A 16,582-nucleotide genomic window follows, 5' to 3' on the forward strand; every position below is an offset into this window, starting at 1 on the left:
CTGTATCATATAATACTAAGGTCTCATAAATCAACAACGGACCGGCAGTGGCACTGGGAGTCTGGGTCTACTCGGCTTCAATCAAAGATCTTTCCGAAATCTCTCTCCTACTCGCGCATCCACGCGTAGAGGCGAAGGCGATCGAGCGGCGATGAAGGGGAAGAGCCTTCCGATCATCACGTTCGAGCACAAGAGGTAAGCGATGAGCAGCGATCCGTCTCCTCCTCCATCGCCCTGCGTCGTTGTTCCTGTTGGTGGAGATGGCGCGGGGGATCGCCACCACGTGTTCATCTCGTCTCGGAACTTTGCACTCCGCGATTTCCGCTCTCACTCCATTCCGATTTCTTTTCCGGCCCCTTTTCGCTATTTTACTTTTTTTTTTCCCGTGTCCTTTTTGTTCCTGTACTTTTGAGATCGAATTGGGCAATGTAGTTACGATCCGTGGCTTCTAGTTTTTATTTTTTTATTGATTCGTGTTAGGGATTCCGGAATATTTGTGTAAAATTTAAAAAATTAGCCGATCGTGGGTGATGCCTTCGCGAATTGACATCCTAGATCCCCTTCTCGAATCTAGGGTTTTAGCTTGATTGAGAAATCAGTCGATGGGTCATGTGATTGGAGTTTCTTTTGAGGTGTTTGGATTGGATTAAGCATTTCCTTTTCTATGGAAGCTGAATTGAGGTAGATTCAAGACAATTCCTTTTTATTCTAGGGTTGTAATCTATTGATATATAAGAGCGATCCTTGGGTTTTGAAGTTTTTAAGATTTCATTGATGTGTTTTGTGCTTGGTGGTGGAGATGTGAGCAGGGATGCCTACGGGTTTGCAGTGCGGCCGCAACACTTGCAGAGATACCGAGAGTATGCAAATATTTACAAGGCAAGGATGACATACGGATTTTCCTTGTATTATTTGGTGGAATAATGCTGTGGATCAGGTTTAAAAACTTTGATGCGTTTAATTGCAGGAAGAGGAAGAAGAGAGATCGGAGAGGTGGAATGATTTACTCAAGAGGTTGTCTGGTTCTGGTATGGCACTCACTGATGGCTTATCAGCAGGGAAAAGGAGCATTAGGGAGCATTTGGAAGCCGCCATCGTGTCTGGAATGGATAATGTTCTTAATGAGACTAGTGATTGTAATGCCATTGATGAAGTTCTCTCCACGAAACAGACATCAGAAGAGGAAAGAAAAATTCATTGTGCCCAAACTTGGGCCCGGATCCGTCCATCCCTTAGTGCCATTGAGCAGATGATGAGTCACCGGGTAAAAAGGAAAAACTCAGATGGTGGTGATCAAGCTGCCCCAAAGAGTAGGCCAAACCTTGCATCTATAGAAGAGTCGAAGGTCTCAGAAGAATCAGAAGATGAGTTTTATGATGTTGAAAGATCTGATCCTGTTCAGGAGGTGTCTTCCGGAGATGATGGAAATGTTGATTCCAGTACGAGTATCTCTAGTCAAGGGGTACCAGAAGAGACAAAAGAAGAGCTGGAGTGCTTGGTCCGTGGGGGGCTCCCAATGGCTCTTAGAGGAGAGGTGTATTTCACTTATTGCCTCTACTTCTGGTATTGCAGTTCTTTTTACAATATTAATCTTTATCTGCAACATCGCTTCATCTGTAGTTATGGCAAGCTTTTGTTGGTGTTGGAGCACGTAGGGTGGAAGGATATTACAATAGTTTGCTAGATGTAGAAACTAATACAGACGGCAAAGAAGTTGGATTTATGCTTAAGGATGAGAATGGAAACAAAAAAAGGATTTCTCAGGGAGATGAAAAATGGAAAGGACAGATTGAGAAGGTTGCTACCAACATAAGCTCTAGAACTATCTTTCATTTTATGTAATCCCTTGCCACTTGTCACGCTATGTTTACTTCTCTTAAATTAATGCGTGGCTTCCATTTTCAAGGATTTGCCTAGAACTTTCCCTGGCCATCCTGCTTTAGATGAGAATGGAAGAAATGCTTTAAGGCGCTTACTCACTGCATATGCTCGGCATAATCCATCTGTTGGTTATTGTCAGGTGTGTTCTACTAGCTTCTCATTTGTCTTCAAATAGGTTTGCAATGAGCACTTTCACCAGACTTGACCTTTATGTTCTATTGCATGTCCCATTCTGAATTTGATCAGTACATTTTCTTCAGCAAATATTGGATGCACATCCCCATTTTAATAGTTTATAGATATCCTATTTTATTCCTTTTTAATACATTGAACTGTGTTATATCTGGCATGAATTGCAGGCAATGAACTTCTTTGCAGGATTACTTCTTTTGCTGATGCCTGAAGAAAATGCATTTTGGTATGCTGTGCCATTATTTTCAGATTTATTGAAGGAAATATTTTGCACATGTAGCGAGAAACCTTGTTGATTTTCCATAATTTGCTTTAGCATTGTAAGAAATGACTTTTTCCTTAACTATATATATATCACAGATTAATTGGTTCTAGTTTACTTGAAATAACCACAGGACTTTATTGGGTATCATTGACGACTATTTTGATGGTTACTACTCCGAGGAAATGATTGAATCTCAGGTGATCCTCTGTTGTTAGTACCTTTAAGTGCAAGTGTATTTTCCACTTACAAAATTCTTTTAGTAAAAGGGCTTGTCTTGTAGATGTATTGACATAAAAACATTCATATATGTCCCAGGTGGATCAACTTGTTTTTGAGGATTTAGTCCGTGAAAGATTTCCAAAATTAGGTTCTAGCTTCCTGTAACCTGATCAATTTTGTATATGTTTTAAGGAAAGCTGAAGTATTAACAAGCACATTTTATTGGTCACAATTTACATCTAATTTTTTTTTCCTATCATATTGTAGTGAATCATCTGGATTATCTCGGAGTGCAGGTGGCATGGGTTACAGGACCATGGTTCCTTTCCATTTTTGTGAATATGCTTCCCTGGGAAAGTGGTCAGGTTTTATTTGATGTCATATATGTGATAGTTATTTGCAAATTACTTCAACATTTTTGAATCTTCTATTTAACATTTATCATTGTTTATTTATTATTTAGAATAAAATGTCTGTTTTTATAATTGTGATGTATTGGAAAAGTACAGTTCTTCGAGCTTGGGATGTGCTTTTGTTCGAGGGAAGTAGAGAGATGCTTTTTCGCACAGCATTAGCTTTGATGGAATTATATGGTACCGATCTAATGGTTTTTTAATATTCATTTGATAATATAAGAAGCCAACCCCACCTAGTGGGATAAGGCTTGATTGTTGTTGTTATTGTATTTGATAATATAAGAAAAGTTTGATTGGAAACTGACATCTAGTGTAGTTTAAATATTTCAGTGAGCTTATCAACAGGACTTTTCTTGTCTTATGCATATATTTCTTATGCATATTTTTAGGTCCTGCAATTGTAACAACAAAGGATGCAGGAGATGCTGTAACATTGTTGCAGTCACTTGCTGGTTCTACTTTTGACAGTAGCCAGCTTGTTTTGACTGCTTGCATGGGATATCAACCTGTAAATGAGATAAAACTACAAGAATTAAGGAACAAACATCGACCATCAGTGATTGCTGCCATGGAGGAAAGGTCTAAAGGGCTTCGTGTTTGGAAAGACTCTAAAGGTCTTGCAACTAAGCTATATAGTTTCAAGCGTGACAATGGACCACTAGTATCTGAAGCAAAGGCTAAAGAAAATGTTGGTGAAGCAAACAACAATGGGGACATCCAATCTACCGAGTCTGATTTGACAGATTGTGAGGATGTTCTTAGTACTCTTACAGTTGATGCAGAGTTGGATTCTCTTCCAGATCTTCAAGAGCAGGTATTTCTTCTTTTAATTCCTTTTGTCATGTGCATTCACCTTTTCCCTAGTGAAACTGAAAACTCTACAGCTTTGGCAAAGCATTTAATTTGACTATCACAATGTGAAACACTTACTGCTCATTGACTCACGACACAATGTTATGGCTTCATTAAATTGAAAAGCTAACTAAAATTTAAAAATGCTTACCTTTTTGTAAAAGGAAGAATCCAATGTTTAAAGTGCCCTTCCATGCTAGAGTTTCCATCTCCTTCCAGAATTATAGGATTTCCATATCATGCCATGCCAACCTTCAACATGCTTAAAACTTTTCTGAGATAAACTCAAATGAGTTCTAATCCTATAACAAATATCTCAACTAATGATTATATTTAGTGAGCATCAGATTAACTTATATTTTTCTAGGACCCACATAATGCTCTGAAGTATGAGTCATCAGAATAGATTCTTTCTATCCTGTCACTACTGTTTGTTGAGGCTTCTCTTTCCCTCTTCTTTGTTTTTAGTTTCATCTCCTTCCTGTGACCAACATACAAAGTCGGAGGTTTAGTTATGAAAAGTCTTACTCGATTCTGAATTGTACAAGTTTTGTCTAGGCAACTAGAGTGATACTTTTTGGCAAATACCATTCGGTATTATAAACTACAAGAATGATTGCTGTAGGCACAAATACTATAGACTGTGCTTTAACCTCAAGTTCAAAGGCTAGTTATGGTTCTTTTGACCTCGCTCTTAATACATTCTTGGCTTTTAACTTGCATGGAATGAAAATTTCAGCTATATTTGCATAGATATTTAATCTGGTCAACTGGTGGGATATTGCTTGCCTCCTTTTCTTTTCACAAGTACTGGGACCATGTATATTTTCCCATCGTGAATAGACGAGTAGATTTTATGTTGGGTGATGAAACTAGTATTCTTTATTTCTATGTCCCTTGTTCTAAATGCTATTCATGTCAAATTGAACAAGACGGTAGATAGCTGCAGAGAGCTTTCTTTTGAGAGAATTACTGATCGATGGAATGTAGTAGATCAGTTCGGGAAGAGAAAGATATTGAACTAAAGAAGATGGATCTCTCTGCTAGTTTCTGAATCTTAGAAGCTAACTTTGCAATTTTTGTAAAAGTGACCTAATCCTATGGGCCAATGAAAATATCAGCTTCATTTTATATATTTATATTGGCAGCTTCATTTTACTAGACATACAAACTTCGAATAGAGTAGATTTAATACCATTTACCTGCAATTTCTATAGCAGTAACTAAAGATTCTTACCGATACCATCTTGATGGTTTACCTAGGAATTTGTACATGGCAAAGGGCACAGGATTGCAAATACAAATGTGGTCCATCTTTCCAATATAAGATCTATTGATCCGATAATTTAAAGAACTGAAAATAATGTACCGTCGTGATATACAACCATCGCATCCTGGAGTTATTTTGAATTTTTTTTTCTGTTTTTTTTCAGGCCACATGGTTAAGGGTAGAACTATGTAGATTGCTTGAGGAGAAAAGATCTGCCACCCTCAGGTTTGTGTTTGTACATGAAGATTTTAGGTATTTCCTTTAGCTATTAAATTATTGCAACTGCTAGTTTATTCTGAAAATGCCAGAACCTGAAACCATCTAGAGAATGATTTTAGATTTATTTTAAGTTAAATATGATCTACTGACACAATCTGAAAGAGCCTTCTCATATTTAATTCATCTCAGCACTTATGTTGAGTCTAAGTTTCTATTGTTCTTTTTCTGCCATTTTATAGAGCTGAAGAGTTGGAGACTGCATTAATGGAGATGGTGAAGCAAGACAATAGACGACTTTTGAGTGCAAAAGTAATACAAGCTACTCATTTTTTGTTTTACATTGTTACAATTGTTTAAACTTATATATCATACTTTTTGCTAGGATGTTGTCACTCTCAAGAAGGGTCCCAATATAATGTGCACATGTTCTCGAGGTCATTCATATTGATTGCCTTAAGTAATGCAAAAAACAATTCTAGTTGACCATTGCTAAGTCAAGAACCACTTGAGTCACAATGGGCAAGAATCTGGTTGCCTAGGTGCACATTTCATAAAATACTAGAATTTAAACCGACCAAAAGATAATAAAAAAATTCATCAGTTATGTGACTTTGAAACTTGTTATAGCATTACTAAATCAACTGAATTTTTTTTTTTTTTGTACTGATCATAAAAGTGCTTAATTTAGTTAGGACGACTTGAAGTTTTATCTCAATGGAAGCACTGCTTGATCTGAAGGGTCTTTACTACAGGGATTGATTGTTATCTAGGTGATGATTTCAGAGGAAAATTGTCGTAGACAGCACCCTTCTATTTTATCTTTTGAATTCCCCTACTCGGTTATTTTCCTTCCACCTTCTCCAATTTCCTGTTTGAGCTTCTTTTCCTTATCTTCGTCTCTCCCTGCTTTCTTTGAGATAAAGAAAATTTTCATGCTTCTTATTTTTCTCTTTCTCCCTCTAGTTATCTCTTAACTCCCTTGTCTCTGAATTGAGTATTTGTATATATCTATAGCGAAAACCTCATACAGCTTTCTTTGCCAAAGCTAAAGCTTTTCCTATAGTGGTTGATTTTTTTCTTTTAGCTCCTTTTAGACAACAACAAAGAGAAGTTGCATGTTTCTAATGTCAACTAATTCTTATTAATGACAGGCAAACTTCATGAATGAAAAGGATTCATGCTTTTTCTATAATAAGTAACCACCTTTGCTGGAATGAGTGCACTGCACCTCAACTGGCATAGTGCTTTAGTGTATTAAAATGCCTAATGTTTTGACAAACTTTCCTGATTGACAAGTAAATTTTCTTTCAGTGATCGCATGCAAAATTTTCTTTGACTACTGTCAGACCATAGCATAAAGGATGAAAAAAGGAGTTTATGAAGGAGCATTTTGCTTTTATCTTTTCAAATTTTAGTAGACAATAGATTGACTTTATTCATGTTATTAATTTGTTAAGCTAGAACCTTACCTTTTCCACCAGACAATTGCTTTCAAGAATTTGGTATATACTACTCACCATTTATCTTAATTTAAATCCTTAACATCTACTAGAATAATATGTTATTAAAACTGTTTTTAGGTTGTGATATTAAAGGTTTTTATACATGTGCATCGATCTCATTTCCAGTTAATATTCGACTTGTTTGAATATATTAGTTCATATCATGTTTAAGTTTTTAGTAAATATCATCTTGTTTTAACAGATCTTTGACAGATTGAATAGTCTTATCTTTTAGACGATCTTCCTTCGTAATAATTTCCTACACTTAGGGTCAGATGCTGTGCATTATGTTCATAAGATGGAAGAGAGAGTACTCTTAATCAGTTTTGCATTGTATGTGAGATTGTCAAATCGCTTTAGCATTCTAGAATAAATAAAAACATCTGTGAAAAATTCAATAATCAGGTTTTGAATGGAATGGTGTGTAGCTCTCAAAAAAATGACTACATTGTATAATTTCTGCAGACAAATGTCACCGAATGAAAGGTGCAAAGGTGCAGCCATGCATCCAAGCATTACAGGATTACAAATTGGACAAATTCTTTGAACATACCGATTATTTCATACAACAAATATCAATATTTTTAAGAAACAAATAATCTGGTCTTGAATGAAATAATTAATATTCTTCAACAATGTCTATATGATAGACTTTCTGCAGATGCGTGATTTCTAATGAAAGGTGCAATCACACTATCGCACTAGCAGCACTTATAAAATTGGAATAATTGTTTTAACACTTGGTTTTTTTCATTTCATACCAAAGCCTATGCATCTCTTTGCCAATAATAGGTTGAACAATTGGAGAATGAGATAGCTGAGTTACAGCAGGCTTTAGCAGAGAAGCAGGAACAAGAACGTGCAATGCTTGAGGTGCATCATCATGCCTTTGTTCATCTGCGTATTGATATATGATTATATCCTTTCAGACTATTCATTATACTTAGTTCTATATCATAGAAAAATAATGTGCTTTGGTTTTTGAAGATATTGATGCGGGTTGAGCAAGAACAAAAGGTTACAGAAGATGCTCGCCTCTTTGCAGAGCAAGAGGCTGCTGCTCAGAGGCATTCTGCTCATGCCTTGCAGGTTATTCTCATCCTGGATTCATTGTTTTAACGAAGCTTGGATACCCATACCTTGTTATCACAATTAAGGTTTATATAGACGAATGACAAGAGATGGCACTCATGGAGTTGGGAAATGAAATTCCAGCATATGGAGTACTATCTTTTTAAATAAGATGAAGATTTGGATTACAAACTTTGTTAATGTTTGACATTAAACTTGAAAGTTGCAGGCCTGATAGCATTGCTGATGACAAATTTAGAAAAATCAAGAATGCCTCAAGTAATGTTCTTTTGTTTAATTATTGTAGGTGCAATAAAATTTGCACTCCTATATACTTCCAACCTAAGGTATTTAGGCTATTGATGGATTATATGACTAATCATACTATGGTCATTCTCACTCAGCAGCCGCATATTATTTTTTTTATGTCTTATCATGTTAAACCAACTCTCAGATTATCTGTCGAACATTATTTCTGCAATTATTGACATACAATATGAACAACAACTAATCTTTGGTGCCCTTAGTTTAACTAATTCTTGTCTCGATATTAAGTTGAGAACTCTTAAGCCATGCTGTGGGCATTTACCTTCTTATTAACTATACTAACTATTTGAATGACAAGTAAATTTCAATTCTTTAACACTGTTGCCTCTCTTTGGTTACATGCTTATATAATCAATCCTTGTTTAATAACACAACTTCTAGCTTAGGCTCCATAGATTTGACGGAAACTATTTCCTAGGACGGAAAACATTTTCAAGGAAAAATTAGATTGCCTTTTTGTTTGTACGATTATAATGAGCGGAAAGCTATTTTTAGTGTTGAACTAAATGGTTATTAACTTGAAAAGTCAATTTCCATTGAATTATTCCTTAATCATCTTTCTTGATTATTATTTATTTTATTCAAGGAATATGTATTACTACTCTATTAAATTCTACATTAAATACATATTTTGAGCATACTCAATAAGCCAACCAGACCCACAGATTAGCTGCGCTAATGGGATGGGACAAACATGTCGTGCATAATGGGTAGGTTGTGCGAACTAGACCAGTTGGATGGGTTGACTGGTCTAAATGAACCATTATCTATTATTGGTAGGGATATTATATCATCACAAAGACTATATTACTTATACCATTCCTACAGACCAGATATAAAAATGAAAATGATCCATCTATTTTGTTTCATGAACCAAAGTAAGGAATAGGCATTCCTGGTTTATTCATCATATTTTATCCCTTAGAAATAACTATTCTATGTAGAATAACAAGTTCAGCTAGTTCAATTGGCAAGGCCTTGGTTTGAGTTTGCACAAGTTTTGGGTCAGATGCCACTTGTTGCTCTGTTGGGGTTTATCCCTTCCTTTCTTCTAAGGAACTATCATTTTGTGTTAACTAGACCTTTTTTTCTCAATGCAAAAGTTTTCTTGGAAACAATGTTTAGTCAACTTCACAATATTAAGACGACAAGTTGAAAATGTTTGCATACACGCCTTTCTTTGTCCTACCACACACCATAGGTCTAACTACGACTACCAATCATAGTATGCATTTGAATTTCCTTGTACAATTTTTACTATGATCTTGTGTCTCCATTTTGGTATTATAGATGATTCTTCCTAGTTTTTTAATTATCAGAAAATCTGTGTCGTCAAACATTGATTATTGAAGCTGATCTCTGTATCTGGGACTTTTAATCCATTCTTGCTAGATCTATGCAGGAAAAATATGAAGAAGCGATGTCTTTACTTGCACAAATGGAGAACAGGGCTGTAATGGCAGAGACGATGCTCGAAGCTACATTGCAGTACCAATCTAGCCAGCTCAAAGCACTGAAGTCTCCAAAGTATAGACTGCCTGTTGATTTTACTTTTTTGACCTCTTAGTGGTTTGAGGAGAATCTACTTTTCTGGTTAATGCAATATTTGTTCATGCACCACTAAGGGATGCCTCAAACTATCGTCTCTTTTTTTTTTTTTTTTATCTCCTTTAACTTGTCCAATTTTTTAAAATATCCTTATTGTGGTTTTCCTTGAGCATTGTCATTCATGTAACTAAAGCTTGCTCAAGGTGCTGCTGGCACAAGTTAGTACCAGTCCAATACCTTCTGCTTGGCATCTTATGGTTCCCACATGATATTCCTTCTTTTTGTTTTTCTGAAACATCTCTGAAGATTAATTTAACTCGACAGACTTTCTTCTCATTTTTCTGATATCAACATGCAGTGCATTCACGTGAGTTTTGCTATTGTATAGGACACCAAGTTCAGATAAATCATCTGTGCCATCAAGTCTAGACTCATCTCAGGAAATTCCTCCCAGAAAAATAAGCTTGCTTTCTAGGCCATTTGTTCTTGGTTGGCGCGACAAAAATAAGGTAAGCCCTGTACAAGCAAATTCTTCATTTAATTTGCATTGGAAGTTTTTGACATGTTTGCTTAATACATGACTGTTGCCTGAAAACAAATTTACTAAATACAAAACACGGTTCTTCATTTGCAAAGCTTCAAATGGTTTAAATGAAACAAGTAGATTTGTTCTCCAGTAATTTGTGATTTAGTGAAATTCTCCCGGTGAACTTGAATCATTACAGCTTTTCTATGATCTGATGCCATCAGCATCACATTAATTTGTCCAAAATATAACATAGATACAAGACCGAACATATGCAACAATCTCTAAATTTCTGCATGGGAAAGTCTGTAAAAATCAGTCTGTACAGCCTAGAATGATCAATTAATATTAATGTCAGTATGATATGATATCTTACTCTACCAACAATATGAATAATGTAAATATTTTTTATTAATATTAATCTTGCCGTGGTACGATGTATTTGTCCAAGAGAACTTTGAGAATTGACATCTGCCCCGGACCAAAATTTTAAATACCGTCACGTGAGAAATTTTTTACTTGGTGCATTCAATACCACTCAGCTTCATTGTACTCTTCTTTAAAATTATGTGCATCGAAGTACCATCCATTGCAACCATATTTCTCCCTTCCCTTGGACATTGTCACTCCATCACTAGCTATACTTTCTAAAAGTGTCACTAGAAATGTAGTGAACTCAAAACATAGAAATAATGCATAGCATTGAATTGCCAATGAGATGCCGTTAGGTATATCTTCCTTGTATACTTTATTTTAAAAGATTATACTGTTATGAGAGCATACATCGATTCAATCCATCTATTACACTAGAACCGAGCACCTTTTTCAGTACGTCGTTAAAATTAACTTCAGTAATCGAACAAGGTGAGTCCTCTTATAATTCTTCCGTGATGCATTATTATTTGTTAGGCATAAAAGCTACCTTCTAGCCAACGACCATAGTTCTTGAACTGTTTGTATATTTTTGTGATCCTGTTTTCTGCTGAATAAGCTTCATAAAGCAAGATTACCAATGTATGGCTAGTAATATCTGTATAGCAAATTTCTGGCCGTTGTGGATTGGCCAACTGGGGCTTCTCGATCATATCTTAATCTTATTGCATTTGGATGATCACATATCATGTTTCTACTCATTTCTTAAGTACGATCCTTGCATTTATTTTCCAGAGCAAACAGAATGCCCCAGAGGAATCCGTTGACGGGGAGCAAAATGTAGAAAATCGAAAGAGCGATACGAACGGGCACCAGGAGCAGGAAAAGTAAAATTTTGGAGAGGCAGAGGTCTCATCGCTTGTTCCATGGCTGCCATATATTTCGATGCTCCAGCCTTTGGCCACGTCGGGAAGAGATGTTATTGTGCGCTTTTTGTATGCATTTAGGTTGCTTAATTCATGTTGTAATTTGTGTAGTGAAATAGTATTAGTTCATCTGTTGATTGCTTGTTATTAATAAAATTTAAGCCTGGTTAACTTTTCTGTGTCATAGACCTTGGTCATCAATGGCGTCTGCTCGAGGCCGGAAATATAAGCACATAACCAAGGCTGTTTACAAGAACTAACTGGGCAACTAACCGGGCGTGACCTGTTCGAGTATTAAAAATTTTAAAATGTTAACAATTTTACGACAAAAAAAAATAATAATAATAAATTTAAAATAGTTTAGCAATAATGATTTTTTTAATATATTAACCATTTTTTATTTTATATATTTTAATTTTGTATTTTTTTTTTAAAAAAAAATCCAACGGGCTCGGTATGGACCAAGTGAATCTTCGATTTCAGTCAGCCGTGGCCGATGCTCTTACGCTTTGAATCTGAGCTCCTCCTACCACAACAGATTTCTACACATTTTGAATGCCATTTTTTTTTTATTGAATTCATCTTAAAAAAAACAATGAAAATCTAAAATGTCTCAATTCTAAAAAATTATAATTTAGGTACGGGACATTATAATTTTTTATTTTTTTATGAATTCAATAATAATAATAAAAAAAAACAAAGCAAACCGCTTCCAGTGCGTTCTCGAGTACAAGATCAGCATCGGCTCGCTGCAAACCCTCCTCCGACGATCTTTTTTCACAGATTTGATTTAGAATTTTAGACTTCATACCGTGTGATCACATTAGTCGACAACTAGGAACAACTCTGTCTGAGATGCCAACTGATCCAAAGAATCAACATTGAGATTTTTCTAACAATACCAGGCTAATTATATTCTATAAATCGATCGATCGTGCATAGCACAACACACGCCGTGTCCTGTTCATTTCAACAAATGTACCGTAAATTTACAAGCAAACAAAAACAAACATCTTCCTGCAACCTCATTATCTTATCTCATTCATTAAGCTGCCAATTCTTTAGCAACATAGAAGAGAACGTATAGGAGTAAAAGATTATGAATCCAGTAGAATGCCATCAATCCCCAGAGCTACCGTGGTCGGCCGTCGGACCAGACCCTGTCGTAAGAAAGCTCAGTGTCATTACCACATCGGTCATCAAGGGGCGAACCGCAGACTCCTCTTGGAGACACATCGCTGCGACCGCAACAAGTTGATTCAATTCTTTCAAATTAAACTCCCCATCCAGAAGCGGATCGAGTAGCTCCGGGTATCGCTTTTGATCTTTGAACATTGGCGTTGCCTGTTGTTGAAGTAACAAGAAAGAATTAGTAGACTGATCAAGGAAGGTCTCTCTATCAGACAGATGAGCTCAATTAAGAGAAATTGATAGGGATAATGAGGGCATACCCAAGAGACTAGGTTTTGTTCATGTGTTGGCTTGGTGGTATCGATGACTCTTCTCCCAGTTATTAGTTCCAGCATAAGCACCCCAAAGGCGTAAACATCTGCCTTCACTGATAATTGGCCTGAACTTGTACATTCAGGTCCAGAATAGCCATAAGAACCCATCAACTCACCCATCTGTCCTAATCTTGATAGCCCAAAATCAGAAAGCTTTGGTGTGAAATCTTCGTCGAGCAAAATGTTGGACGATTTGAGATCGCGGTAGATAACCGGCGGATTTGCTTTCTCGTGCAAATATTCTAGACCCTGCGCGGCACCATAAGCTATTTTTATCCTAGCAAGCCAGCTGAGAGGTTGTTGGCTAGATGGAAGGTCTGCCAACCAAAATCATATGTAAAAAAAAGCAATTCATTATGAAATATTGTTGTTTTTAGAACAATGAATCCAATCTATGTAAGTACCTAGCAAATGTTTCTCTAGTGAGCCCAAAGGGATGAACTCATATACTAAAAGTCTTTGATCACCATCCGCGCAGTATCCAATCATGTTGGCTAGATTTTGATGATGGAGGAGACAAAGCTTGTTAACTTCAGTAAGGAAGTCTTTGTTTAATCCATTCTTGTCTAGTTGCTTAATTGCCACAGTCTAACAAAAAAGAAGGCATTAGACATATAGAAGTGCGAATTTAACTATGCTTATGATTTTACTTTTCACCTGTCCAGAGTTCTCTAAGGAACCTTTGTAGACTCTACCGAAACCCCCTTCGCCTAGAACATAATCAGGTCGGAAATTTTTGGTAGCTGTGGCTAGCTCGCGAAATGTGAAAGTTTTCACTCCATTACTTTCATTGCCAACATCAGTCTGGGCAGGGGCATTGGAGTTTTGTATTGGGACGTTGGTGTTCTTTTGTGTGTTGTCTGCATATCGATAACAAAACACTTGAACATCAAGTTTGTTTAGTTTTTTACAAGCAAAGAAGTACTGAAATGAGCTTTGAGTGGAAGCAATGCTACTGCACATCTCATAAAATATGTGAATAACTTTGCTAGAAAAAGCTAAGTAGGTGCTCTGTAGCTTATGTATCAAAATTATAATAAGTAATTAGATTCAAACTTATAGCTTATGTATCTGTGTTTCTTGATTGATTTATAGGATAGACAAGAGGGAGAGAAGCTCACCAAACTCATCCTGTTCTGCATTCTCTGTCAGAGGCGGTTCCTTCCTCGATTCACTCCTTTTAGACGAGAAACAAGGAAAGCAGCTCATGTTTCAGAAGACCACCCAGACCGCCTCGAATTTCATAGCAAACGTCTAACCGGCATTTCACCAAACAGGTGACGGCCGTCCGACAAGAGCGAGCATCCAGATTCGCATCGAGCACGCGAGAGCTTCAGGGCATGCAAAGGTCCGGTGAAGAAAGGCGAAGCGCGCGAAGTTTGATGAAAGATTGGATTTTGACGGAGGAAACGAGGAGGAGGAGGAGGGGAGTTGGGGAGAGAGGAAGGGAGAGTCCCCGTTTTGGGAGGGGGGCGGCGATCCGTCCGGCGCCTCGAAGGAGAGCCAGACGTGGAGAGGACATATTTGAAGAGCGGGCGTTGAGAACCAGAGGTGGATGCGAGCTTGCGGAGAGCTGGCAATGGCGGTGGATCGCCTCGCCTGCGGTTAGATTTCTTCCCGGCGTTTTATTTTAATTTATTTATATATTTATTATTGCGTGAAATAGAGACTTTGATATTCTATTTTATTTTAAAATGACATATAATCAGATCACATATATTCCTATAGTCATTTTTATTTTATATATATATATATATATATATATATATATATATATATATATATATATATAATCTCCGTTAATCTTATTCTATAGAAATTTTTTATCGATTATCAGAATAAATCAGGAAGCATACGTGACAACTAACTTAGAAGCCCAATATCCTTTGTTTACATTCTCCATTTAGAGGAATTTTTTTTACAAATATTTCATAGCTAGGGTTTGAACTACGGATATCTGGGTGACAACTTGAATATCCTACCACGACATCATAACCCCGAGGATATCTTTATTATATTTATACTCTTGAACATTATTGAGAGACACTGATTAAAAGCACTGATTTAAATTTGTATTCAATAAATTATGTTTTTAATATAGTTTATCAAATTAATGTTTGAATGTATAGGTATAATAAGAAGAACTAACGAATTAATGAATAAATTATATATTTATTATTGTGTGAAATAGAGATTTTGATATTCTATTTTATTTTAAAATGATAGAATTAGATCACACATGATAATCACATTAAATTCTATTGATTATCTCTAGGTGACCAGTTCGATTTCACATAAGTTTTTTACTGGTCATTAGGATAAATTAGGATGCACACGATGCGGTTAGTCTAGAAATCTAATATCCTTTGTTTACGTCCCTCATTTGGAGAATTTTTTTTTTTACAAATATTATATAGTTAAGATTTGAACCGCGAATATTTGGATGACAACTTAAACATTCTACTATAATACCATTACCCCCGGAATATCTTTATTATATTCATCCTCTTGAATATTATTGAGAGACACCGATTAAAAATAATAATTTTTTAAATATGAATCAATCTAATTTATTATGTTTTTGATATAATTTATTAAATTAATGTTTGAATCCATAGATATTAAATTATTGGAAAAGATTATAAAGGAAATCTTCGGATTCACATTCAAAGTTAGTGACCTGTAATCGCCAGGCTCTTTTGTCAGCTAGATTGAGCCCTTGAACTGCAATGGGCTAGCCCGATCCCACTGGCCCAACTGGAAAACCTGACCCGGCCCAACTATCCCATCAACTTAAAACTACTACACCTAATTCAGGTATCCAGATTAACTTGACTTACATTTACACATAAATATGAAGTGATCGAACCATTGGCATGTCGGAAGCAACACATGGCCCAACATAGCCCTTGCGGTTACGGTGCGATAGAAAATCCAAATTTAATTCATGGCACATTATGCATAAGAAGTTTGAATTACTTGTGACGTTGAGCTATTTGCCAGAACTCATCAACTAGTAAAAACCTTTCATAAGACCAATTCAATTATCGCCGAACATAAGAGGAGATTGCTCCAGGCCAACCAATTAAGGGAATAAAGAAATATTATAGATTTTAAAAATCCTGAAGAACTTAATTAGATTCCTAAGCATACAGAGGATCTTAAATATATTTATGGATAAATATTTCATTATTGTCTCCTGTGAGAAAAAGATAGTGAATGATCCAAATTGCTGGGTGAGTGGCTAAGTCAGTGCTATCATGCACGTCAGTCACACCAAAAGCTTCAGATGGGAGATGGCCAACGCGCTGACTCAAAAGGCCAGGACAGGCCCGGCCACTCTTCCACTAGATAAACTCAAACATGATTCTCATCAGCTACCTCCACGCCTCCTCCAAGGGTCCCAAATCATTTGCCTAAACTCGACAAATGTCACCTGATCATATCTCCCCAGTCCATGTCTGTTCCTTCCTTTAATCTAATGCATTCAT

General features: G+C 36.3%; 2 protein-coding genes across 5 annotated transcripts; one reads left to right on the forward strand and one right to left on the reverse strand.

The window, feature by feature from the left end:
- The first annotated feature begins 16 nt into the window (after nt 1–16).
- On the forward strand, nt 17–11,757 carry LOC122055341 (TBC1 domain family member 8B-like). 4 transcript variants are annotated; one of them, XM_042616723.1, is made up of 18 exons: nt 17–195; nt 810–879; nt 968–1,563; nt 1,656–1,797; nt 1,907–2,020; nt 2,241–2,299; nt 2,469–2,535; nt 2,654–2,705; nt 2,825–2,917; nt 3,067–3,150; nt 3,363–3,787; nt 5,259–5,320; nt 5,554–5,623; nt 7,609–7,689; nt 7,804–7,905; nt 9,617–9,741; nt 10,151–10,271; nt 11,456–11,757. In XM_042616723.1, exons 1-18 carry the CDS (start codon nt 152–154, stop codon nt 11,549–11,551), a joined length of 2,403 nt encoding a protein of 800 aa, XP_042472657.1. In that variant the 5' UTR covers nt 17–151; the 3' UTR covers nt 11,552–11,757. The 4 variants fall into 4 exon arrangements, with proteins under 4 accessions (XP_042472657.1, XP_042472656.1, XP_042472658.1 ...); XM_042616722.1 differs by having other exon boundaries at nt 968–1,534; nt 1,621–1,797; XM_042616725.1 differs by having other exon boundaries at nt 43–195; nt 800–879; nt 968–1,534; nt 1,621–1,797.
- Nucleotides 11,758–12,553: 796 nt separating this feature from the next.
- On the reverse strand, nt 12,554–14,740 carry LOC122055343 (probable serine/threonine-protein kinase PBL24). Its single transcript, XM_042616726.1, has 5 exons — nt 14,213–14,740; nt 13,749–13,951; nt 13,496–13,679; nt 13,038–13,408; nt 12,554–12,930 (listed from the first exon to the last, which is right to left on the reverse strand). Exons 1-5 carry the CDS (start codon nt 14,298–14,300, stop codon nt 12,706–12,708), a joined length of 1,071 nt encoding a protein of 356 aa, XP_042472660.1. The 5' UTR covers nt 14,301–14,740; the 3' UTR covers nt 12,554–12,705.
- Nucleotides 14,741–16,582: the final 1,842 nt, after the last annotated feature.

This window comes from Zingiber officinale, chromosome 3B, assembly GCF_018446385.1.
Source record: "Zingiber officinale cultivar Zhangliang chromosome 3B, Zo_v1.1, whole genome shotgun sequence".
Taxonomy (NCBI): Eukaryota; Viridiplantae; Streptophyta; class Magnoliopsida; order Zingiberales; family Zingiberaceae; genus Zingiber; species Zingiber officinale.